Here is a 21,409-nt window from a genome sequence, read left to right as displayed (position 1 = left end):
ATATATATAATTAACTGAGTAGTACAAAAATAGAAATTAAAAATGGTGAGATAGTGTTCATGGGTTCATTGTCCATTCAGAAATCTGACGGCAGAGGGGAAAAAGCTGCTCCTGAAATGTGAGTGTATCTTCAGATTCCTGTACCACCTCCTTGATGGTAGCAATGAGAAGAGGACATGCCCTGGGAGATGGGGGTCCTTAATGATGGATACTGCTTTTGTGAGTCACTGCCTTTTGACTGTATCCTGGATGCTGGGGAGACTAGTGCTCATGACCTGGTTGAGTTTACAACTTTCTGTTGCTTTCTCCTTCCTGAAAATGAACCAATTTGTCTAACCTCATTCACTTACCACTCCTCACTCTTTTATTTTATAAAAAAGCAATTAGATTTATTTGCCACATGTACATTGAGCTATCGAAACAACAGCGAAGTGTACAATTTTGTGTCAAATCAAATTATTGAGAATTATGTCGTGGGCAGCCCACAAGTGTTGCCAGTCTTCCAGCAATGTCTCATGCCTACAGCTCAGTAACTCACTCAATGTGGTAGGTCTTTGGAATGTGGGAGGAAACCAGAGCACCCAGAGGAAATCTACATGGTCAAGGGAAGAACATGCGAGCTCCCTACAGATACCTGTACATCCATACCGCTAGCAATGGGAATCAAGCTCTGACTGCTGATCGTTGGCGCTGTAAAGTGATTGTGCTAACTGCTACGCTATCATCTTATTTCTTCTCATTTGAATCCGTTCTGTGGATTCAAACAAAGAAGTAAGTCCCCAAAAGTTAATTGCTCTGATTAGCTCAATACACCTTGCTATAGGTTCTGAAGGTCTAACTTTTATTTTTACAATTTACGGTATTTTCATTTAGGGAGCACTGGTGTCATTCAAACACAATACATAAATGTATGGTGCCAAAGCTTGTAGAGTGGTTATGTCACAGCTCCAGCAACCCAGATTCAACCCTGACTACCAGAGCTATCTGTTTGGGGTTAGCATGTCCTTCTTGAGGGTGGGTGTGTTTCCCCATGTACTTTGGTTTACTCTCACATAACACAGATGTACGTACATGGCTGATTACGTAAGTCTTGACAAGAAGATCATCCTGTCTCTGCCATACCGCCCTTGTGTTTCTGGATGTGAATGAAGGATTAGTCAGATACATTAACTGGCTGTTGAAAATTTCCCAGGTGGGTAGTGGAAACTGGAGGAATTGATGGGAATGGGAGGATCAAAAATAAATGTTTGTGTTTTATTGTAGCATGGTAACATTGTCACTGGACAATGTAGTAATCCTGATTACTAAGCCCTGGTTAAATGATCCAGATGTACAAGTTTACATCACAGGAACTGGTCTATTTTAAGCAACATATTGCAAAATGCTGGAGGAACTCAGCAGGCCAGGCAGCATCTATGGAAAAGTGTATTGTTGATATTTCGGGCCGAAATCCTTCAGCAGGGGCAGGACTAGAGGAAAAAAATGCTGAGGAATAGATTTAAAAGGTGGGTGGAGGGAACAGAGAAACACAAAGTGATAGGTGAAACCTGAAGGAGGAGGGATGACAAAAAGAGCTGGGAAGTTAATTGGTGAAAGAGACAGAAGGCCATGGAAGAAAGAAAATGGGGAAGGAGCACCAGAGGGAATTGATGGATGGATGAGCAAGGAGATAAGGTGAGAGAGGGAAAAGAGGATGGGAAATGGTGAAGGAGAGGGATGCGTGGGAGGCATTACCGGAAGTTTGAGAAATCGATGTTCATGCCATCAGGTTGAAGGCTATTCAAACAGAATATAAGGTGTTGTTCTTCCAGCCTAAATCTGGCCTCATCACGACATTGGAGGAGGCCATGGATAGACATATCGGAATGGGAATGGGAAATGGAATTAAAATGGGTGGCCACTGGGAGATCCCACTTTGGAGTGTAGGTGCTCAGTGAAGTAGTCTCCCAATCTACGTCGGGTCTCACCGATGTACAAGAGGTCACACCAGAAGCACCGGACACAGTTTATGACCCCAAAAGGTTCACAGGCAAAGTGTCATCTCACCTGGAAGGACTGTTTAGAGCCCTGTGGTAGTGAGGGAGGAGGCATAGGTGTAGAAAAACTGATGTCATGTTGCTGTAATGCAAATAGAATGATGTGGTTACATCGTGTCTGCTGAGCTGCTTATTTACAAACTCTGAAATAATTATTGTGAAATAAAAGAAGATTAGGAATGGATGGCAGTAGTGTGAATAAAAAATGGCTAGTGTGCAAACAAGCTTTGAACAAATTGGAATTGTGTGTAATAACTGGATTTCTTACACTCTGTTTTTCTCAGATAGTCACAACCAAGTGGAGAGGGTCAGAAAAGAGAGTTGACTCTTGTCTCCCATAGGCCGATTTAGAAGTGGAAGTATATTAAGCTCATCTTAGTTAAATAACCCGGAGAGTTATTTCTACCTACTGAAAAACTCCAGCGTTTTGCACAAAGATTCACATCCACTCTTTGTGTGAAGAGCACTTTGTCATTAATCAATTACTCTGAGCCTGCATTCCCTTGACTTGGCTCCCAGTTTAGTCTGGAGTAATTTCATTTCCCGATACCATTTAATAAGTTTGTAATCAAAGCAATTTAATTTTAAAGGTCAAAAGCCCACAAATTAATCCAGTTCTGCTACACTTGTGACATTAGAGAGCAAAGAAATATCACATTAAATTATGTTTGAACATCTCCCGTAAGCAATACTTAAAGTAGAAAGTAAAAACATGCTGCAGAGTCTGAGAATATGAAATAAAGAAAACAGAAAATGCTGGAAACATACAGCAGATCAGGCAGCATCCGTGGAAAGACAAAAAAGTTACTGTCTCAGTCAAAATCCATTCACTAGAAGTGGCAATGTGAGAAAACAAGTTAGTTTAACTAGTTATCGAAACATTGAATCTTGAAGTACTCCACTCAACGCCTCTCTATCCACTTTTCTACAGGTATGTTAACAAACTTTGACTCGTTTCTAAAAAAACACGAAATGCTGGCAGAACTCATCAGGCCAGACAGCATCTATGGGAGGAGGTAATAACGACATTTTGGGCCGAAACATCATCACTACTTCCTCCCATAGATGCTGTCTGGCCTGCTGAGTTCTGCCAGCATTTCATGTTTTTTTATTTATTTCCAGCATCTGCAGATTCACTCGTGTTGCCTTTGACTCGTTTCTGCTCTTTAAATGCTCTATATTCTATTCTCAATGTCTACACTGATTTGTCACCAATTTGATGTGAAAGTTTTCCAGATATTTGACTAAAAACAGACTTTAAGAGGAGTTGACCTTACTAATAGGAAGTATGCAAAGGAATGTACATGTCAGGGACAGTGCAAAAACAGGCAAGAGAAAAGTAATAGATATGATAGGACGTATAGTTTGAAGTGTGTGTATTTTAATGCTATGAGTATTGTGGGTAAAGGTGAAAAATTTAGAGCATGGATCAGCAAAGAGACTTGGTTGAGAGAAGCACAGGAATGGGAGGGTTTCAATATTTTAGAAGAGAGGCAGGTAAAGGGGGGGAAGTTGCATTACTAATCCGGGACAATATTACAGTTGTACTTAGAGGGGACATAATGGAAGGTCTATCCACAGTCTAAATTGGTAGTACTCAAAAATAGGAAGTGTGTAATCACTCTGATGGGATTATACTACAGAACCCCCCCCCCCCCCCAAGTCACCAAGTCAGTGAGAACAGATATGCAGATTAAGGAAAGGTGTAAAAACAGTAGGGTTGTTATTATGGGGGACTTCCACTTCTCTAATATAAACTGGAACCTTCTGAGTACAAGTGTTTAAATGGGGCAGAATTTGTTAGGTGCATCCAAGAGGGTTTCTAGATAGTTCAACAAGAGGACAGGCAGTACTGGATCTGGCATTCGGTGATGAGCCTGGCCACGTGATGGACCTTTCAGTGGGTGAGCAGTTAGGGAAAAGTGAGCACAGCTCCTTAACTTTTAAGATGGCTATAGATAAGGATAAGCAAGGACCTTGCAGAAGAGAATTAAATTGGAGCAGAGCAAATTGTGAGAGCAATAGACAGAAACTAGGGTAAGTTAACGGCATCAGCTGTTATTGGGAAAGTCCACATTCAACATGTGGAGGGTGTTTAAAGACCAACTGCACAGAGTACAGGGCAGGTATGTTCTAGTCAGAAAGAAGGACAAAGATAGCAGGCTAAGAGAAACTTTTATGTTGAGAGAGGTGATAAATTTAATCAAGAAGAAAAGCTTAGGAAGCTAAAATCAAACAGAACCCTTGCGGATGTTAATGAATCCAGAAAAAAACTCAAGAAGGGAATTAGGAAAGCCAGGAGGTGGGCAGAAAAAGCTCTTGTCAAGTAGGATTAAAAAGAATCCCAAGGGGATCATCAGGAGCAAGAGGATAACTTGTGATACAGTGGAAGCACTCAAGCATAAAGGAGGGAACATTTGCCTGGATCCAAAGAATGTGGGTGAGGTCCTTAATGAGTACTTTACATCAGTATTTACCAGGAAGAAGCACATGGAGGATAGCGAGATCAGTGCCAAGAACATTAATATTCTCGGACACTTTGAAGTAAAGGAGGAGTACTGCTGGGTCTCTTAAAGAGCATTATGGTGGATAAATCCCCACAGCATGATGGGATATACCCCAGGTTATTGACAGAGGCAAGTGAAGAAATTGCTGGGGCCTTGACCAATATCTTTTTGTCCTTTCTGGCTACTGGTGATGTCCTAGAAGACTGACGAATAGCTAACATTGTTCCATTATGCAAAGGAACCAGGGATAATCCTGAAAAATATGGACCAGCGAGTCTCACATCAGCGGTAGGGAGGTTACTGGAGAGAATTCTTAGGGATAGAATTTACAAGCATTTGGAAAACTATGACCTAATTAGGGAGACTTTGTGTGGGGCAAGTCATATTTTACTAAATTTTTTGAGAGTTTTGACTCAAAGTGATGAGGGTGCTCCTGTTTCTGCAGTGAGGCTTGAACCTACAGCTTCCTGATGTCTAGGCACAAATTATACCACCAAGTAAATGTGACACTGATGTCATTTAAGTTTGAATTAATACCAACTTCAATGGTGGAGGTGAACAAGTCCTGACTTGAGAGTAAATTGGACAAACTATGGAATTGGTAAGTTTCTCAAGTTGCCGTGACAAAGTGAGTGCATATTTGTATTTGAAACCACATGGCTTTCGTAATGTTACACCCATTGCATAAGCAAAACATAACAAGTTATCAAAAATCTTTAAGTCAATGCAAAACTAAACCTCCTCTGATTCGTCATGGTTTCTGAGTTTCTGATCTTTCTGAATGGTTTAGTTACATAAAGAAGATATTATTTGCATACGATTGAGACATTTCTAACCGTCATAGTCACCGCCAGAGAATGCAAAGTTAGTAGCAACGCAGGTGTATTATCATTTTATTGTGGTTATTAATCTACAGGTGGAATCACAGAAGACTGTGATATCTGTAAGGAACAATGCTGCCCTCTATCATTCAAACACCAGTGATAAAATACTTGAAATCACATTTCCAAAGCTGATTTATTTCTTTTCTTTCAAATATTCTTACAACAAAGGAAAGAGGACATTTGGTCCATTGAGTTCCTCAAAGCATTTCCATCATTCCCATTTACATCAACCCCTCAATTATTTCTCATAATTCCGTAAATGACCCTAATTCTTCTGATCTGCCTACAGTAGAAGTTACAGGAGCCAAGTCTTTAATAAGGGAGAGGAAACCAGAGCGCGTGGTGGAATCCCATGTGGACAAAGGGAGACTGTGCAAGATCCGTGCAGACAACGTCTGAGGTCACAACTGAACCTAATGCATGTGCTACTGCTATATGTATATGAACTGCATCTTGAGACATACTGTTATCAAAGTAATACACACAAAATTCTGGAGGAGCTCAGGCAGCATCTATGGAAATTAATAAACAGTCGACGTTTCGGGCTGAGGGCCTTCTTCAGGACTGGAAGGGAAGGGAGAAGGCACCAGAACATAAAAGGTGGGGGAGTGGAGGGGAAGGAGGACAGCTAGAAGGTGATAGGTGAAGCCAGGTGGGTGGGAAAGGTAAAGGGGTGGAGGAGAAGAAACTTGTTAGGAGAGGAGAGTGCACCATAGGAGAAAGGAAAGGAGGAGGGGACCCAGGATAAGTGATAGGCAGGTGAGGAGAGGTAAAAGGTCAGAGAAGGAAATAAAAGAAGGGAAGGGAAAGGGGTAAAAATTACTGGAAGGGGAAATCGATATAGTAATGCCATCTGGTTGGAGGCTACCAATATGGAATATCAGGTGTTGCTTCTCTACCATGAGCGTTCCCTTATCTTGGCCATGGATCATGTGAATGGGAACCTGACTTGAAATGTTTGGCCACCAGAAAGTTCTGCTTTTGGCAGATGGAGCAGAGGTGCTTTATGAAGCAATTTCCTCAATTTATGCCAGGTCTTCCCTTTGTAGAAGAGGCTGTATCAGGAGTACCAGACACAAGAGATGACCCCAGCGGATTCGCAAATGAAGTGTTGCCTCAACTGGGAGGACTATTTGAGGCCCTGACTGGATGTGAGGGAGAGGTGAATGTGCAGGTTTAGCAGTTAGGCCACCTGCAGGGATAAGTGCCAAGAGGGACATTAATGGGGTGGGTGACGTTGAATAGATGATCTCTGCGGAAGGCAGAGATGAGGGGTGGAGGTAAAGATATGTTTAGTGGTAGGATCCCTTAGGAGCTGTGGCAGTTGTGGAGGATGACCTATTAGATACAGAGGCTCATTGAGTGGTAGATAAGGACAAGAGGAATTCTACCCCCGTTAAGACAGCGGGAAGATGGGGTGAGCACAAATATCTGGGAAATGGAGGAGATGTCAGTGAGGGTCATCATCAGTGGTGGAGGAAGGGGAACCCCCATTCTTTGAAGAAGGAAGACATCTCTGATGTCCCAGAAAGGAATGCCACATCCTGGGATCAGACGTGGTGGAGGTGAAGAAACTGAAATAGCATTTTTTTATGTGATCGTGCGGGAAGAGGTATAGTCAAGATAACCGCGGGAATCGGTAGGTTTATAAAAGATGCTGGTTGACAATTTGTCTCCAGAAATGGAGATAAAGGGATCAGGAAAGAGGAGGGAGGTATCACATACTCAGTGGATGTATTCCAGAAACGGTATTGATAACCAGTAACATCAATGAGAAGGAATGTCTGTTCAGGAGTAATGGACTGAAAGAATAATTTCATTCATGAGGTGCAGGAAGACACACGCACAGAGAAAAAAAATAAATATTAAGAATTATATAATGCAAACCAGGGATCTAATCATATGTGTCTTCAAGCTAAAAACATAAAGTCTCTTCTCCCACTTCAAGGTGAAAGTAATAAGATTACTGAATCAATTAAAACCTTCATTCTTTTAAAACCAACATAAAACAACAGATCTGCAAATAAAGTGTTAGGAAATGTTTCAAAATGTTCTTCTAAGTGGGCAATAAATGACAAATGAAAAGAGTTAAGTATTCCACATTAAAAATAAGGTAATATTAGATTATACTGTGCTAACTGTTCACTACAATTTCTGTTCACGTGAGTACAGATTCAGCGACTGCTGAAATTGTTTCAATGAATAATAATTTGAAAGGGAGTCAGAAATTATATGTACTTATATATTCTTCCTGTATGATGTAGCCACTCTCAAATACAAAATACCTTAAAACTTTCCTGACCTCCGTTCAACCACCTCTGTTGATACAAGCTCATCCCTAGGATTCATTTTATTGTCTTACATTGAGTTCAATTTTAGCCATTACTTATTCTTGGTCATCTTCATTGTTTCCTTATTCCAGACATTTTAAATTCTGTACCTGTATATTTAGCCTGGCCTTCTCTCCTTATTTTAACCACGACCACATTCCCCAATCTCTCTCTCATTCTAATCTCTTCCTTTGCCTTGCTTCTACCCTCATCAAAAGATACACACTGAGATATCCAAGCTTCCACTTCCACTGTGTTGCTTCTAGTTCCGTTCACCACTTGAACTTACTTTAAGAATCACTTTACTGCCTTAATTCCTCCTAACATCTCTTTTGACTCAACAATCCTTTTTGACTGTCTCTGAGGAAATAACTGCAAAATGTAGTTTCTTATACTAAAAGTGCAACATAAATGTAAATTGTCAACAATGTAATGACACACAAAATGCTGGATGAATTCAGCAGGCCAGGAAGCATCTATGGATAAGTGTAAACCTTCTACATTTCAGGCCAAGACCCTTCATCAGGACGAATCGGCCCGAAATATCATCTGCTTACTCTTTTTCACAGATGCTGCCTGGCTTGCAGAGTTCCTCCAGCATTTTGTTGCTTGGATTTCCATCATCTGCAGGTTTTCTCGGGTTTGCGATAATGTAATGAATCTAAATTTCTGGAACAGTGCACTGTGCTTTCTGAGTGTACAATTGGATGCTACAACCAGAGAAAACATAAACACAAGATATTCTGCAGCTACTGGAAATCCAAAGCAACACACGCAAAATGCTGGAGGAACTCAACAAGTCAGGTAGCATCTGTGGAGAGGAATACACAGTCAACATTTCAGGCCAAGGGCCTTCAAATGGACAAAGAAACTTAACTGGTTTTAACAGCAAGTCACTGGTTTCATGCTTTCAACTAGATTCCTTTATTCTACCCATTTCTCCACTGTCTCTGCCACCTAAAACTAAATTGTCTTCTGTCTTCCCAATTCAGATGAAAGATACTCGATCTGACATGTTAGGTGTTACACTTCCATCAGCTGCTGCTGACGTGCTGAATGTCTTCCTCATTTTCTTTCACATTTCAGAAGCTATGATAAAACTCTTAATTGATTGTATTGATTAAGGTGAAAGGACAGAAGATCAAAAGGGCTAACTGCACACTTTTGCCCATCCATTGAGATGTTCCCACAACCAATGATCTTACTTTAAGGACTCGTTATTTTGTTATCTCATGTTTTTGTTATTTATTGCTATTTACTTGTATTTGCATTTGCACAGTTTGTTTGTCTTCTGCACTCTGGTTGATCATTCATTGATCCCGTTATAGTTACTGGTCTATAGATTTACTGAGAATGCCCACAAGGAAATGAATCTCAAGGTTGTATATGGTAACATATACTGTATCTACTTTGATAATACAATTTACTTTGAACTTTATATATTACATTGAGTTTTAAGACACCACTGCCCACTTGAGCAGTTGCTTGTGGGCAAGACGTTACATCTATCAGCAGTATCACACTAAACCAACTGAAACCAAATTGGGTTGCAATATTTTTGGACATTGATTTCTTTAGATCAAATAAGTGACTTTGATACATGACCAGAAATTGGGCGTCATCTACAAATGATATGCAAAATAACTGCTGTGTGCAATGTTAAAACCTAATGAGATCTGCACCCCCCCCCCCCCCAAAAAATAATAAGGAAATCAGTGAAATATACCTTTAAGAATCATCAGGGTGTTTTCCCATTTTGAAATGCTGAAGTGCAATCTGTGCAGTTCCCAAAGGCAGCAAACTCCAATGATTCACAACAACCACATCACTGCCCGAGGAGGTCTGTCTGTACTCTAAAGTACCCACTCCAGGGCAGTCACAAGTATACAAAAGGCTGCCATGGAAAGGAGAGAAAATGTGCGGGTAGAGAGAGTGGACGGGAAAGATTCGTTCCCTCTCAACCCCGTGTAAATTTGTCCACACACCTATCCCCTTTTTCTAAGTGGCCCCACGTTACCATACGATACGAGGTGCACAGATCGGAGCAGTGATCTCGGCAAGAGGTAGCTGATGCATGTGTTCAGAAACAGACAACTGAGCTGTTCACGGTGGTGTTGGGGATCCTCAGGTTTTGTCTGAGTCTATCTCATCCCTCTGGCGTAGGAAGTTCAGAGTCAGTTGTACATGTCATTTAAAATTTAATATTTTCTGTTAATGCTAATAGTGTTAATCCCTCAATCATGTTTCAGTCTAGATCGTTTACTCTCTAGACAGGGGGCTCAAGCAAACAAGCTTCTTATTCAAAGAGGGAGCTGCCACTGAGACAAGATTGCTAATAGCTAATCTGCAGTGACAGAATTACAATCAGTCCACAGGCTGTGACATGGCCCTATCCCTGCAAACTAATCATATCTTGAATTATTCCAAATTAGAACAGAACATTGTGGAGGAGAGGATCACAGAAACAGTTGTGATGGGAGAGTGAACAAGGACAGGAAGAGCCTCACTGACTCACTGAGGGAGTCTACTCTGTACTTTTGAAACAAGCAGTTTAGCATGCCGCAGTCAGTTTTTACATTACATTTCTAGCCCCATTAAATTCCTCCTCCCAAATAATATCTCCTCCAACTCCGAATAGTCCTCAGTCACAATGATGGTGGCATCATTAAGAAATTTTCTTAACAATGTCTTCGGCTCACTCTTACCTAATTCTAGCAAAATTTCATGGCTCTCCAACAAAGCACGGGGAGAGGGCACACGAGAAGAGTATGTTCAAGTCACACATTATCTTAATCTGGAAATATTGATGCTTAGTGTTTATGGGTTAAAATCCAGGAACACCAGAACAGCGATCAAAAGCCCAGAAGTGGGGGTTTATAATAAGGATTTGGTAGAGGTTTTAAAGTGGGAGGGAGTGTTGGGGAAAGAGGTTTATTTCACCAAGAAGGATGTGAGAGTCTGGAACTTATAACTTGATAGATCAGTAGCAGCATGAAGTTCTTGTCACATTTAAACAGCATATGGATGTGTGTATAAAGAGCTGTTACTACAGGACGATAGCCAAAAGCTAGGTGTGTTCAGATTAGATAGATGATAGATAGATAGATAGATACTTTATTCATCCCCATGGGGAAATTCAACTTTTTTTCCAATGTCCCATACACTTGTTGTAGCAAAACTAATTACATACAATACTTAGCTCAGTAAAAAATATGATATGCATCTAAATCACTATCTCAAAAAGCATTAATAATAGCTTTTAAAAAGTTCTTAAGTCCTGGCGGTAGAATTGTAAAGCCTAATGGCATTGGGGAGTATTGACCTCTTCATCCTGTCTGAGGAGCATTGTATCGATAGTAACCTGTCGCTGAAACTGCTTCTCTGTCTCTGGATGGTGCTATGTAGAGGATGTTCAGAGTTATCCATAATTGACCGTAGCCTACTCAGCGCCCTTCGCTCAGCTACCAATGTTAAACTCTCCAGTACTTTGCCCACGACAGAGCCCGCCTTCCTTACCAGCTTATTAAGACGTGAGGCGTCCCTCTTCTTAATGCTTCCTCCCCAACACGCCACCACAAAGAAGAGGGCGCTCTCCACAACTGACCTATAGAACATAGATAGCTCTTTTCCAGTCGTGCACACAATGAATATGATTATGGCTGATCTATGCTGGTCTCAATTCCTCCTCCATGCCAGTCCCTTAATTCATCAAACCTTTTATACATTTATCTATCTCCACCTTAAATATGTCTGATCTGGCTGATCATCTGACCCGCCCCTCTTTCTACCGAGCCTCCACAATTCTCTTTCCCCAGTAAGCTGATCCTGTGTTCAACTACTGGATTATGCTGTACAAATACATAAAATGTTAGAAGCACTCAGCAGCTGAGACAGCAGGAGTCAGGAGTAAAGTGGCCTTCAGGAATCAACACCGTATTAAACACTCTTCCCAAAGACTAAATGAATCAGGAAACAAAGTGCTGTGTCCAGTGAATGGCATTCCCACAAATGGTTGTTATCCATCACAATTTAAAATCACATACTACCCAGTGTTTCACGTGCTACCATGTGTAATAATAAAGCTAATGCTTGCATTTGCTTCTCTAACCTGTGCCTCCATTTAAGTTAAAGGTCGCAACCATTAATGTTAACACTATCACCAGTTTCTTAAATCTGACAGCAAAATCCCTTTAGGTATACACCATGTAAGCATTACTGCTCGCTGCAATGTCCTTACATAACTACTGAGAGCTCCATTTTAATTAGTTCAATAAAAAGCAGCTTTCAAGTATATGCCTCAAGAGATTCAAGACTCCTATTCTCGTGAATGAAGCTTATTTTGTCAAGGAAGCATAGCCAGGGGTCAGAGGTTAAGGAATTATTTTTCCTAAACAAAGAAAAACAGCTTCTTTCTCAGTCACTGCTGAAGGAGCACTCAGTTAAAGAAATATGCTGTTTTCCATCTCACTTCTTCTCAGTTCAGTAGGTTCTTATGCACTGCTGCATTAACTCCCTGTTGCACTTTTAAAACTGAGATGTACCAGTTCTTGGATGGTACAAGGATCACATAGTACTGAAGATGTAAATCAATAATTAACACCAGTATAGTCAATGTGATTTCATATCCTGCTTTTGATTGCGTGAGCTGAAGGAAGAATTGTTAACAATTTCACCCGCACTCACCCCACATCACTCCACCAACTAGCCTTACGATGGGACCACAGTGGTTATATTAATGGACTAACAATCTGGAGACGTGGACTAATGATGCAGAGAGATCGGTTTATTTCTCACCAAAGCATTTAAATTAAACTCAGATTTAGTTCAATATAATGATCGTGAAACTGAGAAGCTGCAAAACCCAACTGGTCCATTGGTATTGTCACCAGGCTTGCCCAGAATCCCACTCCAATACAGTTGACCATTGGGCATTGCAAATGGAAGAGCAGTGAACGATAGGAACAAATTCTGGCCTTTGCCGTGGTGTCGATACACGATGAAGGAATGACCGGAGGAAGAAAAATCGTTCCATCAGGGAATTACAGTTTGTTTAGTTTTGTGATGGTTTGCTCACAACCTCTTTGAGTGTGGACATCAAGTGCATGAGCATATCAGAAGGCCTTTTTAATACTGTGTTATGTGATGATGCATACTCTCTGGAACACCACAGTTAATTAGGGCTTTATACAACTGTAAAACTAGGAAGAGAGAACATAGCCAATTAGGGATGATTGTGTTTCTCAAGAGAGGAACAGATTGAAGAATTACCAAAATAATGGAGTGAAAAATGCTTCTGTATATCTTGCAGTTTACTGATGGAGAGCATAATCCTTCAACAGGGACAAGAGAAAAATTAATATATTGTTAGAAACAGGATTAACTCCATTAACGTTTATTCTTATATTCATTCTGACATAGAGGCATTGCTGATGAGGGCAGAATTTTTTGCTATCTATAATTGTGCTCCAGGAGTTAGAGATGGTGTAGTTCCTCTGGTGGAATGCTCCTACAGAATTCAAGTAGAGAATCTCCAGGATTCAGACCTTGTGATGAAGAATGAATAGTAATGAATTGTAGTCTTCTGCTGCTGTAAACCCATCCACTTCGAGGTTTGATATGTTGTGCATTTAGAGATGCTCTTCTGTACACCACTTTTGTAACCTGTGATTATTTGATTTAGTGTCACCCTCATATCAGCTAGAACCAGTCTGGCCATTCTGCTCTGACCTCTCTCATTAACGAGGCATTCTTTTCCCCCCACAGAATTGCCTCTCACTTGATTTTTCTTTGTTTTTCACACCATTCTCTGTAAAGTCCAGCGACTGTTGTGCGTGAGAATTCCAAGAGATCAGCAACCCCTGAGATACTCCAACCATCCTGTGTTGGCACCAGCAATCATTCTCCAATCAAAGTCACTTAGATCACATTTTTTCGCCATTCAGCTGTTTGGTCTAAACACCAATTGAACCTCTTGACCATGTCTGCATGTTTTTATGCATTGAGCTGCTGCCACACGATTGGCTGATTAGATACTTGCATTAACAAGCAGGTGCATCTAATAAATTGGTCACAGAGTGTACTTCCAAATACGGCTTGGTGTGCAGTTCCAAGAGGAACCTGTATGTGGTCATATTCCATTCACCTGAAGCCTTTGCCCACCATGGTGTTAGAGGCTACAGGTTTAGCAGATGTTGTCGAAGTAGCTCAGATAATTGACTGCTATGTAGTTTGGAGATGCAACGATTCTATACTGGTGACAGAAGGGTTGAAAGTTTAAGGTGATGGTTTAGGTAGAATATCTTTCCCTGGATGACATCAAGCTTCTTGCATATTAGAGTTAACTTAAGGTCACATTTCGATCAAATTTTATTACTGGCTTAAGGCAGCATTGGGTCCGCCATTGTTAGCTACAGTTCGAACAGTGCCAGAGAAAAAGTGAAATGTTTTAATCATTGTGTGTATTCTCACCCACAAAACAAAATTGATAATCAACGTAATTAACTTCTGGCCACACTGCACCAATCATGTCCTCCATTCCCCTATCTTGAAGGCAGGTCTATCACAATTTAATGGGAAAAGAACAGTTTACATAACAGCTTGATTTTTTTGAAATTTATCTTCCTCAGAAAGCTGCAAACCCATCATACAAAAAAGGAAGTCTTTATCATTAAAAATGTCATTAATTTATATCCAGGCTGTATCTTTCTACTTACCTTGATGCTTTGCTCTTTCTCACACAATAAAGGTGTCAAATATCCATTGGACTCATCGCTAGTAATTATGCATTTGAAGTGGTAAGTCTATTGTTGTAATACTGAGCTCCACTCAATACTTTCAAAGTTCAAAGTAAAATTTATTATCACCACATTCAACCCTGAGATTCTTTTTCTTGCAGGGGTACTTGCAAGGCACAGAGTCGACTGTACTTCCTAAGAAGGTTGGCATCATTCAATGTCTGTAGTGAGATGCTGAAGATGTTCTATAGGTCAGTTGTGGAGAGCGCCCTCTTCTTTGTGGTGGCGTGTTGGGGAGGAAGCATTAAGAAGAGGGACGCCTCACGTCTTAATAAGCTGGTAAGGAAGGCGGGCTCTGTCGTGGGCAAAGTACTGGAGAGTTTAACATCGGTAGCTGAGCGAAGGGCGATGAGTAGGCTACGGTCAATTATGGATAACTCTGAACATCCTCTACATAGCACCATCCAGAGACAGAGAAGCAGTTTCAGCGACAGGTTACTATCGATGCAATGCTCCTCAGACAGGATGAAGAGGTCAATACTCCCCAATGCCATTAGGCTTTACAATTCTACCGCCAGGACTTAAGAACTTTTTAAAAGCTATTATTAATGCTTTTTGAGATAGTGATTTAGATGTATATCATATTTTTTACTGAGTTAAGTATTGTATGTAATTAGTTTTGCTACAACAAGTGTATGGGACATTGGAAAAAAGTTGAATTTCCCCATGGGGATGAATAAAGTATCTATCTATCTATCTATCTATCTATCTATCTATCTATCTATCTATCTACTTAGCAAGTCTATAGGAGAGTAACTGTAAACAGGATCAATGAACAACAAACTGTGCAAATGCAAATATAAATAAATAGCAATACATAATGAGCATAAAATAACATGAAATGAAAGAACATGAAATAACAAGATAAAGAGCCTTTAAAGTGAGACCCTTGGTTGTGCGAACACCAGAAATTGAATGAGTGTAGTTATTCCCTTTGCTCAAGAGCCTGATAGCTGAGAGGTGGTAACTGTTCTTGAACCTGGTGGTGCAGGTCCCGAGGCAGTTGTAAACACAAAGTACACTGCAGATGCTGTGGTCTAATCAACACGTACAAACACGCTGGGGGAACTCAGCAGGTCGGACAGCATCCGTGGAAATGAGCAGTCAACGTTTTGGGTCAAGACCCTTCATCAGGACTGAAGAGGGAAGGGGCAGGGGCCCTATAAAGAAGGTGGAGGGAGGGTGGGAAGGAGAAGGCTGGTAGGTGCCTGGTGAAAAACCAATCAGAGGAAAGATCAAGGGGTGGGGGAGGGGAAGCAGGGAGGGGATAGGCAGGTGAGGTGAAGAAGGAATGTAAGGGGAAAAGCACTATGGGTAGTAGAAGACAGAATCATGAGAGAGGTGATAGGCAGCTGGAAGAGGAGGCAGAGTGAATGTGGGATGGGGGAAAGGGAGAGGGAGGGAATTACCGGAAGCTGGAGAATTCGATGTTCATACCAAGGGGCTGGAGCCACTTGTACCTTCTACCCGATGAGCAGTGAGAAAAGAGCCTGGGTGGTGAGAATCTTTGATGATGGATGCTGCCTTTCTATGGCGACATTCCAAGTAGATGTGCTCAGTGGTTGGGAGGGCTTTATCCATGATGTCCTGGGCCGACTCCTCTACCACTTGTTTCATTTTCCGCTCAAAGGCATTGGTGTTCCCAAACCAGGCCATCATGCAGCGAGTCAATACACTTTCCACTACACATCTACAGAAGTTTGTCAAAGTTTTGGATGATGTGCCAAATCTCCAGAGACTCCTGAGGAAGTAGAGGCACTGTTGTGCTTTCTTTTAGATTATATATATATGATGGGTCCAGGACAGCTCCTCTGAGATAACGACACCCAGGAATTTAAAGTGACTGACCCTCTCCACCTCTGATCCTCCGATGAGTACTGGCCTATGGAGCTTTGGTTTCCTCGTCTGTTTGACTGAGACTTACTAAATTGCACAATGAAAAACAACAATTAAATGTTGACTTTGATGTCAGTGGGCTTTGGTCATCTCTTCAGGTCATGTCCAACAGTTTGAACATACATATATGTAAGTGCATATGACGATAAACTTGACTTTGACTTTTTTTTAAGAGGACCACAACCTTGTTGCAGTTTGGAGGCTGGTGTGCCTCATTGACCCAGAGATCGATATTGGCTGGAGTTAGGGCTTTATGCTTTGACAGGTCACCCATGCCAAACAGATCAAAGGGTAGAGGTCAGATTAAGAGTGGTCCACCAGTCCTCCAAGTTCAGGGGATCAACTCAAGGCCAACAACCCTGATTGGTAAAAACAAAACTGTTACAGAAACAGCAGTGAAGAGTCCTTCTGCATCTGTGCATGACGATATTCCTGAGTCTCCACCCGGGACCTGCATGACTGATAGTGGTGAAAACCAAGCTACTGGCATGATGAAGGAAGCCCTGAACAATGCCAGTGATAGAACCAGCAGTGTCATGGACAGTGGAGAGAATCTGGTATCCAGTTATTTGGAAATCAGATGGTTCAGCACCAAGTTCACTCATTAATCTGAAACATGAGCCGGTGTCCAGAATGTAACCAGCGGTGGGGTCCAGACTGTGGTCCAGACGCCTGGCAGAACCAGTGTATGGAGTGCTTTACATTTAAACACACTAGGTTCACTAGAAAATATATTAAAGTACAGGCCCTCTCCAGTTCACCAAAGCCTGACATCTGAACAGCCTGTACCTACCAACAAGTGTTCAGAGTCCATCTGTTGGTTGTTGCAGAACATGGCCCGAATCTTGCCACACCGAAACCAAGAAGAATACATTCCAGTTAACACGTTGATGTCAACTTAGCAAATCCTATCCACATTTTTTTTTCTGAGATAGCAGCAATGTCCTTTTCAAAACTGGATTTAAAATCTTTCTTTCTTTTTAAATCTTTTTATTGATTTTAAGAACAAAACATAAGTAAAATATAAGTACAAAAAACATTTGAGAGTACACAATAGATTCATTAATAATCAATTATATATTATCAATGTAAAAAGTCTCCCAAACTTATACTATTAATATGAAGGATTTAAGACAAAAAGCACAAAAAAAACCCCAAAAAGAAGAAGAAAAAAAAACAATATAAAAAAAAACTAACATGGGCAATTGTATAATGTTAAGTACACACAGTAGTGCCAATGACTCCGAACCTCCATTTATACAATTCAGGATGGTAGCAATAAGGTTCAGGATCAGACCATTTAACTCACATGAAAATGTTGAATAAATGGTCTCCAAGTTTCCTCAAATTTAACTGAGGAGTTAAAGACCACACTTCTAATTTTTTCTAAACTCAAACAGGAAATGGTTTGAGAGAGCCACTGAAATACAGTTGGAGGATTAATTTCTTTCCAGTTCAATAAAATAGATCTTCTAGCCAATAGTGTAGCAAATGCAATCATTCGCTGAGAAGAAGCAGATAAACACATATTATCTATCATAGGTAGACCAAAAATTGCAGTAAAAGGATGTGGTTGAAGATTAATATTTAAAACTCTTGAAATGATATTAAAAATATCCTTCCAATAGCTTTGTAAACAAGGACAAGACCAAAACATATGAGTCAATGTAGCAATATCAGAATGACATCTATCACAGATTGGATTAACATAAGAATAAAATCGAGCAAGTTTATTTTTAGACATGTGGGCTCTGTGTACAACCTTGAATTGTATTAGAGCATGTTTAGCACAAATAGAGGATGAGTTTACCAATAATAAAATTTTTTCCCATTGCTCAGTAGATATAGGGCAATGCAATTCTTCCTGCCATTCCTTCTTAATTTTTTCTGATATATCCGGCTGTATCTTCATAACATATTGTAAATGATAGCTACTAAACCCTTTTGATAAGGATTAAGAGTTAGAATTCTCTCTGTAATGTCCAGTGGACATTCTTTCGAAAAAGACTTTAATTCATTATATAAAAAATTTCTAATTTGTAAGTATCTAAAAAAATGGGTTTTAGGTAAATTGTATTTGTTAGATAACTGTTCAAAGGACATAATGTTATCATCCAAATACAGGTCACGAAAACATTTTATACCTTTTGTTTTCCATAGGAAAAAAGCCTGATCTATAGATGATGGCCGAAAGAAGTAATTAGATATTATAGGACTTGACAGTATAAACTTATTCAAGCCAAAAGATTTACGAAATTGAAACCAGATTCGTAATGTATACTTAACTATGGGATTAGTTATCTGTTTATTAATTTTGAGTAACGAAAAAGGAAGTGAAGATCCTAAGATTGAGATCAATGAGAAATCTTGCACAGATTTACATTCCAAATTTACCCATTGTGGGCCAGCTACTGTAGTCAATTCTTGTGTCCAAAATATCAAATACCGTATATTAACTGCCCAGTAGTAAAATCTTAGGTTTGGTAAAGCCAAGCCGCCCTCTTTCTTTGACTTCTGTAAATATTTTTTACCTAATCTAGGATTTTTGTTCTGCCACAAATAGGAAGATATTTTAGAGTCAACCATATCAAAAAAAGATTTAGGAATAAAAATTGGTAATGCTTGAAATAAATATAGAAATTTAGGTAATATCATCATCTTAATGGCATTAATTCTGCCTACCAAAGACAAAGAAAGTGGGGACCATCTATTAGCAAGTTGCTTAATTTGGTCTATTAAGGGGAAAAAATTAGTTTTAAACAAATCTTTATGTTTTTTAGTAATTTTAATACCTAAATAGGTAAATGGATTTAAAATCATGTCTGCATTAAAACAGTTTAAAAGAATACCTGTGACAGGCTCAAGCTAAATTTGTTACTACCAGCTTTAATATTAAGAATGGCAAATCAAGATTTAAAATGCTTCTCCAGTCAGTGGTATTTGTGAACTGTTCAGTTCTCAGGAAAAGAACCTGTCAGAACCTGGGTGGACCCGTATTGTGTAATATGCTTTAAAAAGTGAAATAACACCATGTTTTGACATTAGTAGGAATAACATCTGATGGTTCAGAATCTCAGTCAATCTCAAGATCACCACCAACATCTCAAAAATACGAAATTATTTGGAGGTTTGGGCTCTACCTTCTTCCCCGGGTGAAGGAGTCATGCAAGGTTTTTTAAGAACTGGATGCCAAACCGAATTCCCATTTACCACCTCAGGTGGATGTAAAAGATCACAAAAAAGGAAACTGCATGCTGCTTATCCATCCACTGACACCCATAAAACAGTTAAAACATTTAATTAACTGTCCTCTAAAGGACCTTGCTGCATGCAAATCGCTTTTTTTTTGCTTTACAGCAACGAATACTAAATATTCGGGACTCTGAGCTTGTCAAGGACACTATAGGAATGCAATTTATCTGTACACGATAGAGCCAATCCTGTGCTGCCATGAACAGCTCTACCCGACTGCAAAACAAGAAAACCCAAGGTAAAAGAATGACCTCAAATGCAAAATGAAGTACAACAAGAGAAGTTTCTGCTCCATAGTTTCCAGCATGACGCCAGCACCGGGCAGTTTGTGTTCTTGCCTGTCTGTCAATAGATCAGCGTGGCAGTACACGCTGATCATCAATTCCCTGTTCCAGACATTGAATCTATAACAATTATCATATAACAGGACGTACTTTCCCATCTCCCCGCCCCCACACCAAAAATAGATGCCAATGCCTGTTTACAATATAACAGAGCGCACAGAAATGAGAGAGAAAGGAATATGGGGAGGGGGGTTCGGGACGAAGAGGAGAAAGGAAGAAAGCAAGGTTTGAGTTAATGAAGAGGAGCAATGAGGACGGGATGGGAGATGAAGGACGGTGAGAGGTGGGTGGGGGTGAGGTGAATGCGAGAGAGGAGGTGAGGCGATAAGGAGATGGGGTGGTGAAAGAGGGAGGTGAGGGAGATATGGAGGGGTGGGGACAAGGAGGGAGATGAGGAGAGGGGTTGAGGTGATCAAGAAATGAAGTAAGGTGGAGGAGGAAGATGAGGGGATGTGAAGTGTGGAGGTGAGGTGAGGGCGCGAGGAGGTGGTGAGAGCCAGTGGAAACTCCTACCTCCGCAGGTACTGTACCCCATCCCCGAATCGCTCCTCAAACTCGTCCCAGGCCATTTTCTGCGCCACTTGTGAGCCATCGGAGCCGAAGGAGGACAGGTCGAGAACTTCGGAAACTTCCTCGAAGCCGGAGGTGAAGTCATTGAAGTTTATGGAGCCGTCGTTGTCCACGTCCAGCTTGTGGAAGAGGGGGGAGACCTGCCAACTGGAGACGCCGAGCTCCCGGCAGACGCCGCAGAAATCCTCCAACTCTATCAGCCCCGAGCGGTTCAGATCGCACGCCGAGAAAAGCCTCCTGAGGTCCGGCCGGCTCATGGCTATGTACTCGGGAAGTCCCAGTGCACTGTACGCTCCGCAGTTAGGATCCTGTGTTCTGTGCTGGGGTGTAGCCGGCCTCCTGACGTCAACCCACCTGCTAGCGTCACCCAGAAAGTATCGGTGATCCTGGTACACCGAGTCCTGCAGCTATACGGTCATGCAACAGGCAGCTTCCAAGAAGTACTTTCCCACAGAAACCAGATCGTCAGGATTCAGGCTGGGGTGCCGTGCATTGATTGGAATTACCTGGTAAACACAAGGCAGCGCACAGGGCTTTTCAGTTTAATATGTCACAAACTTGTGCAAAATCCTTCCTGCTTCCTGTCACAGGTCAGTCTTTCCGATCGTTTGCATCGCTCGAAGCGACGCCGCGGGAAACCTGTTGATGCAATTCCTAAAATCGCAGGCGGCTTTCGACGTTTAATTTGCTTTGCCAATCCCCCTTGCTCAGGTGATTTCAGTTGCTTTTGAGTCAGCTGGTTTTGGGTGAGTCGGAAGGATTCACATCCAGTTTGGGCAGGGAATTAGGTTAAAGC

General features: G+C 41.0%; 1 protein-coding gene across 1 annotated transcript in view; it reads right to left on the bottom strand.

Annotated features, from left to right (window-relative positions):
• rasef2 (RAS and EF-hand domain containing 2) overlaps positions 1-21,205 on the bottom strand; it is an 81,467-nt gene extending 60,262 nt beyond the window's left edge. Inside the window, exon 1 of the mRNA XM_073033041.1 lies at positions 20,557-21,205. Coding sequence (XP_072889142.1) covers positions 20,557-20,870 — 314 coding nt within the window. The 5' untranslated portion in view covers positions 20,871-21,205. The remainder of the gene's footprint in view (positions 1-20,556) is intronic.
• Positions 21,206-21,409: the final 204 nt, after the last annotated feature.

Source organism: Hemitrygon akajei, chromosome 30, assembly GCF_048418815.1.
Source record: "Hemitrygon akajei chromosome 30, sHemAka1.3, whole genome shotgun sequence".
Lineage (NCBI taxonomy): Eukaryota > Metazoa > Chordata > Chondrichthyes > Myliobatiformes > Dasyatidae > Hemitrygon > Hemitrygon akajei.
This window is presented reverse-complemented; position numbering and strand designations above follow the sequence as displayed.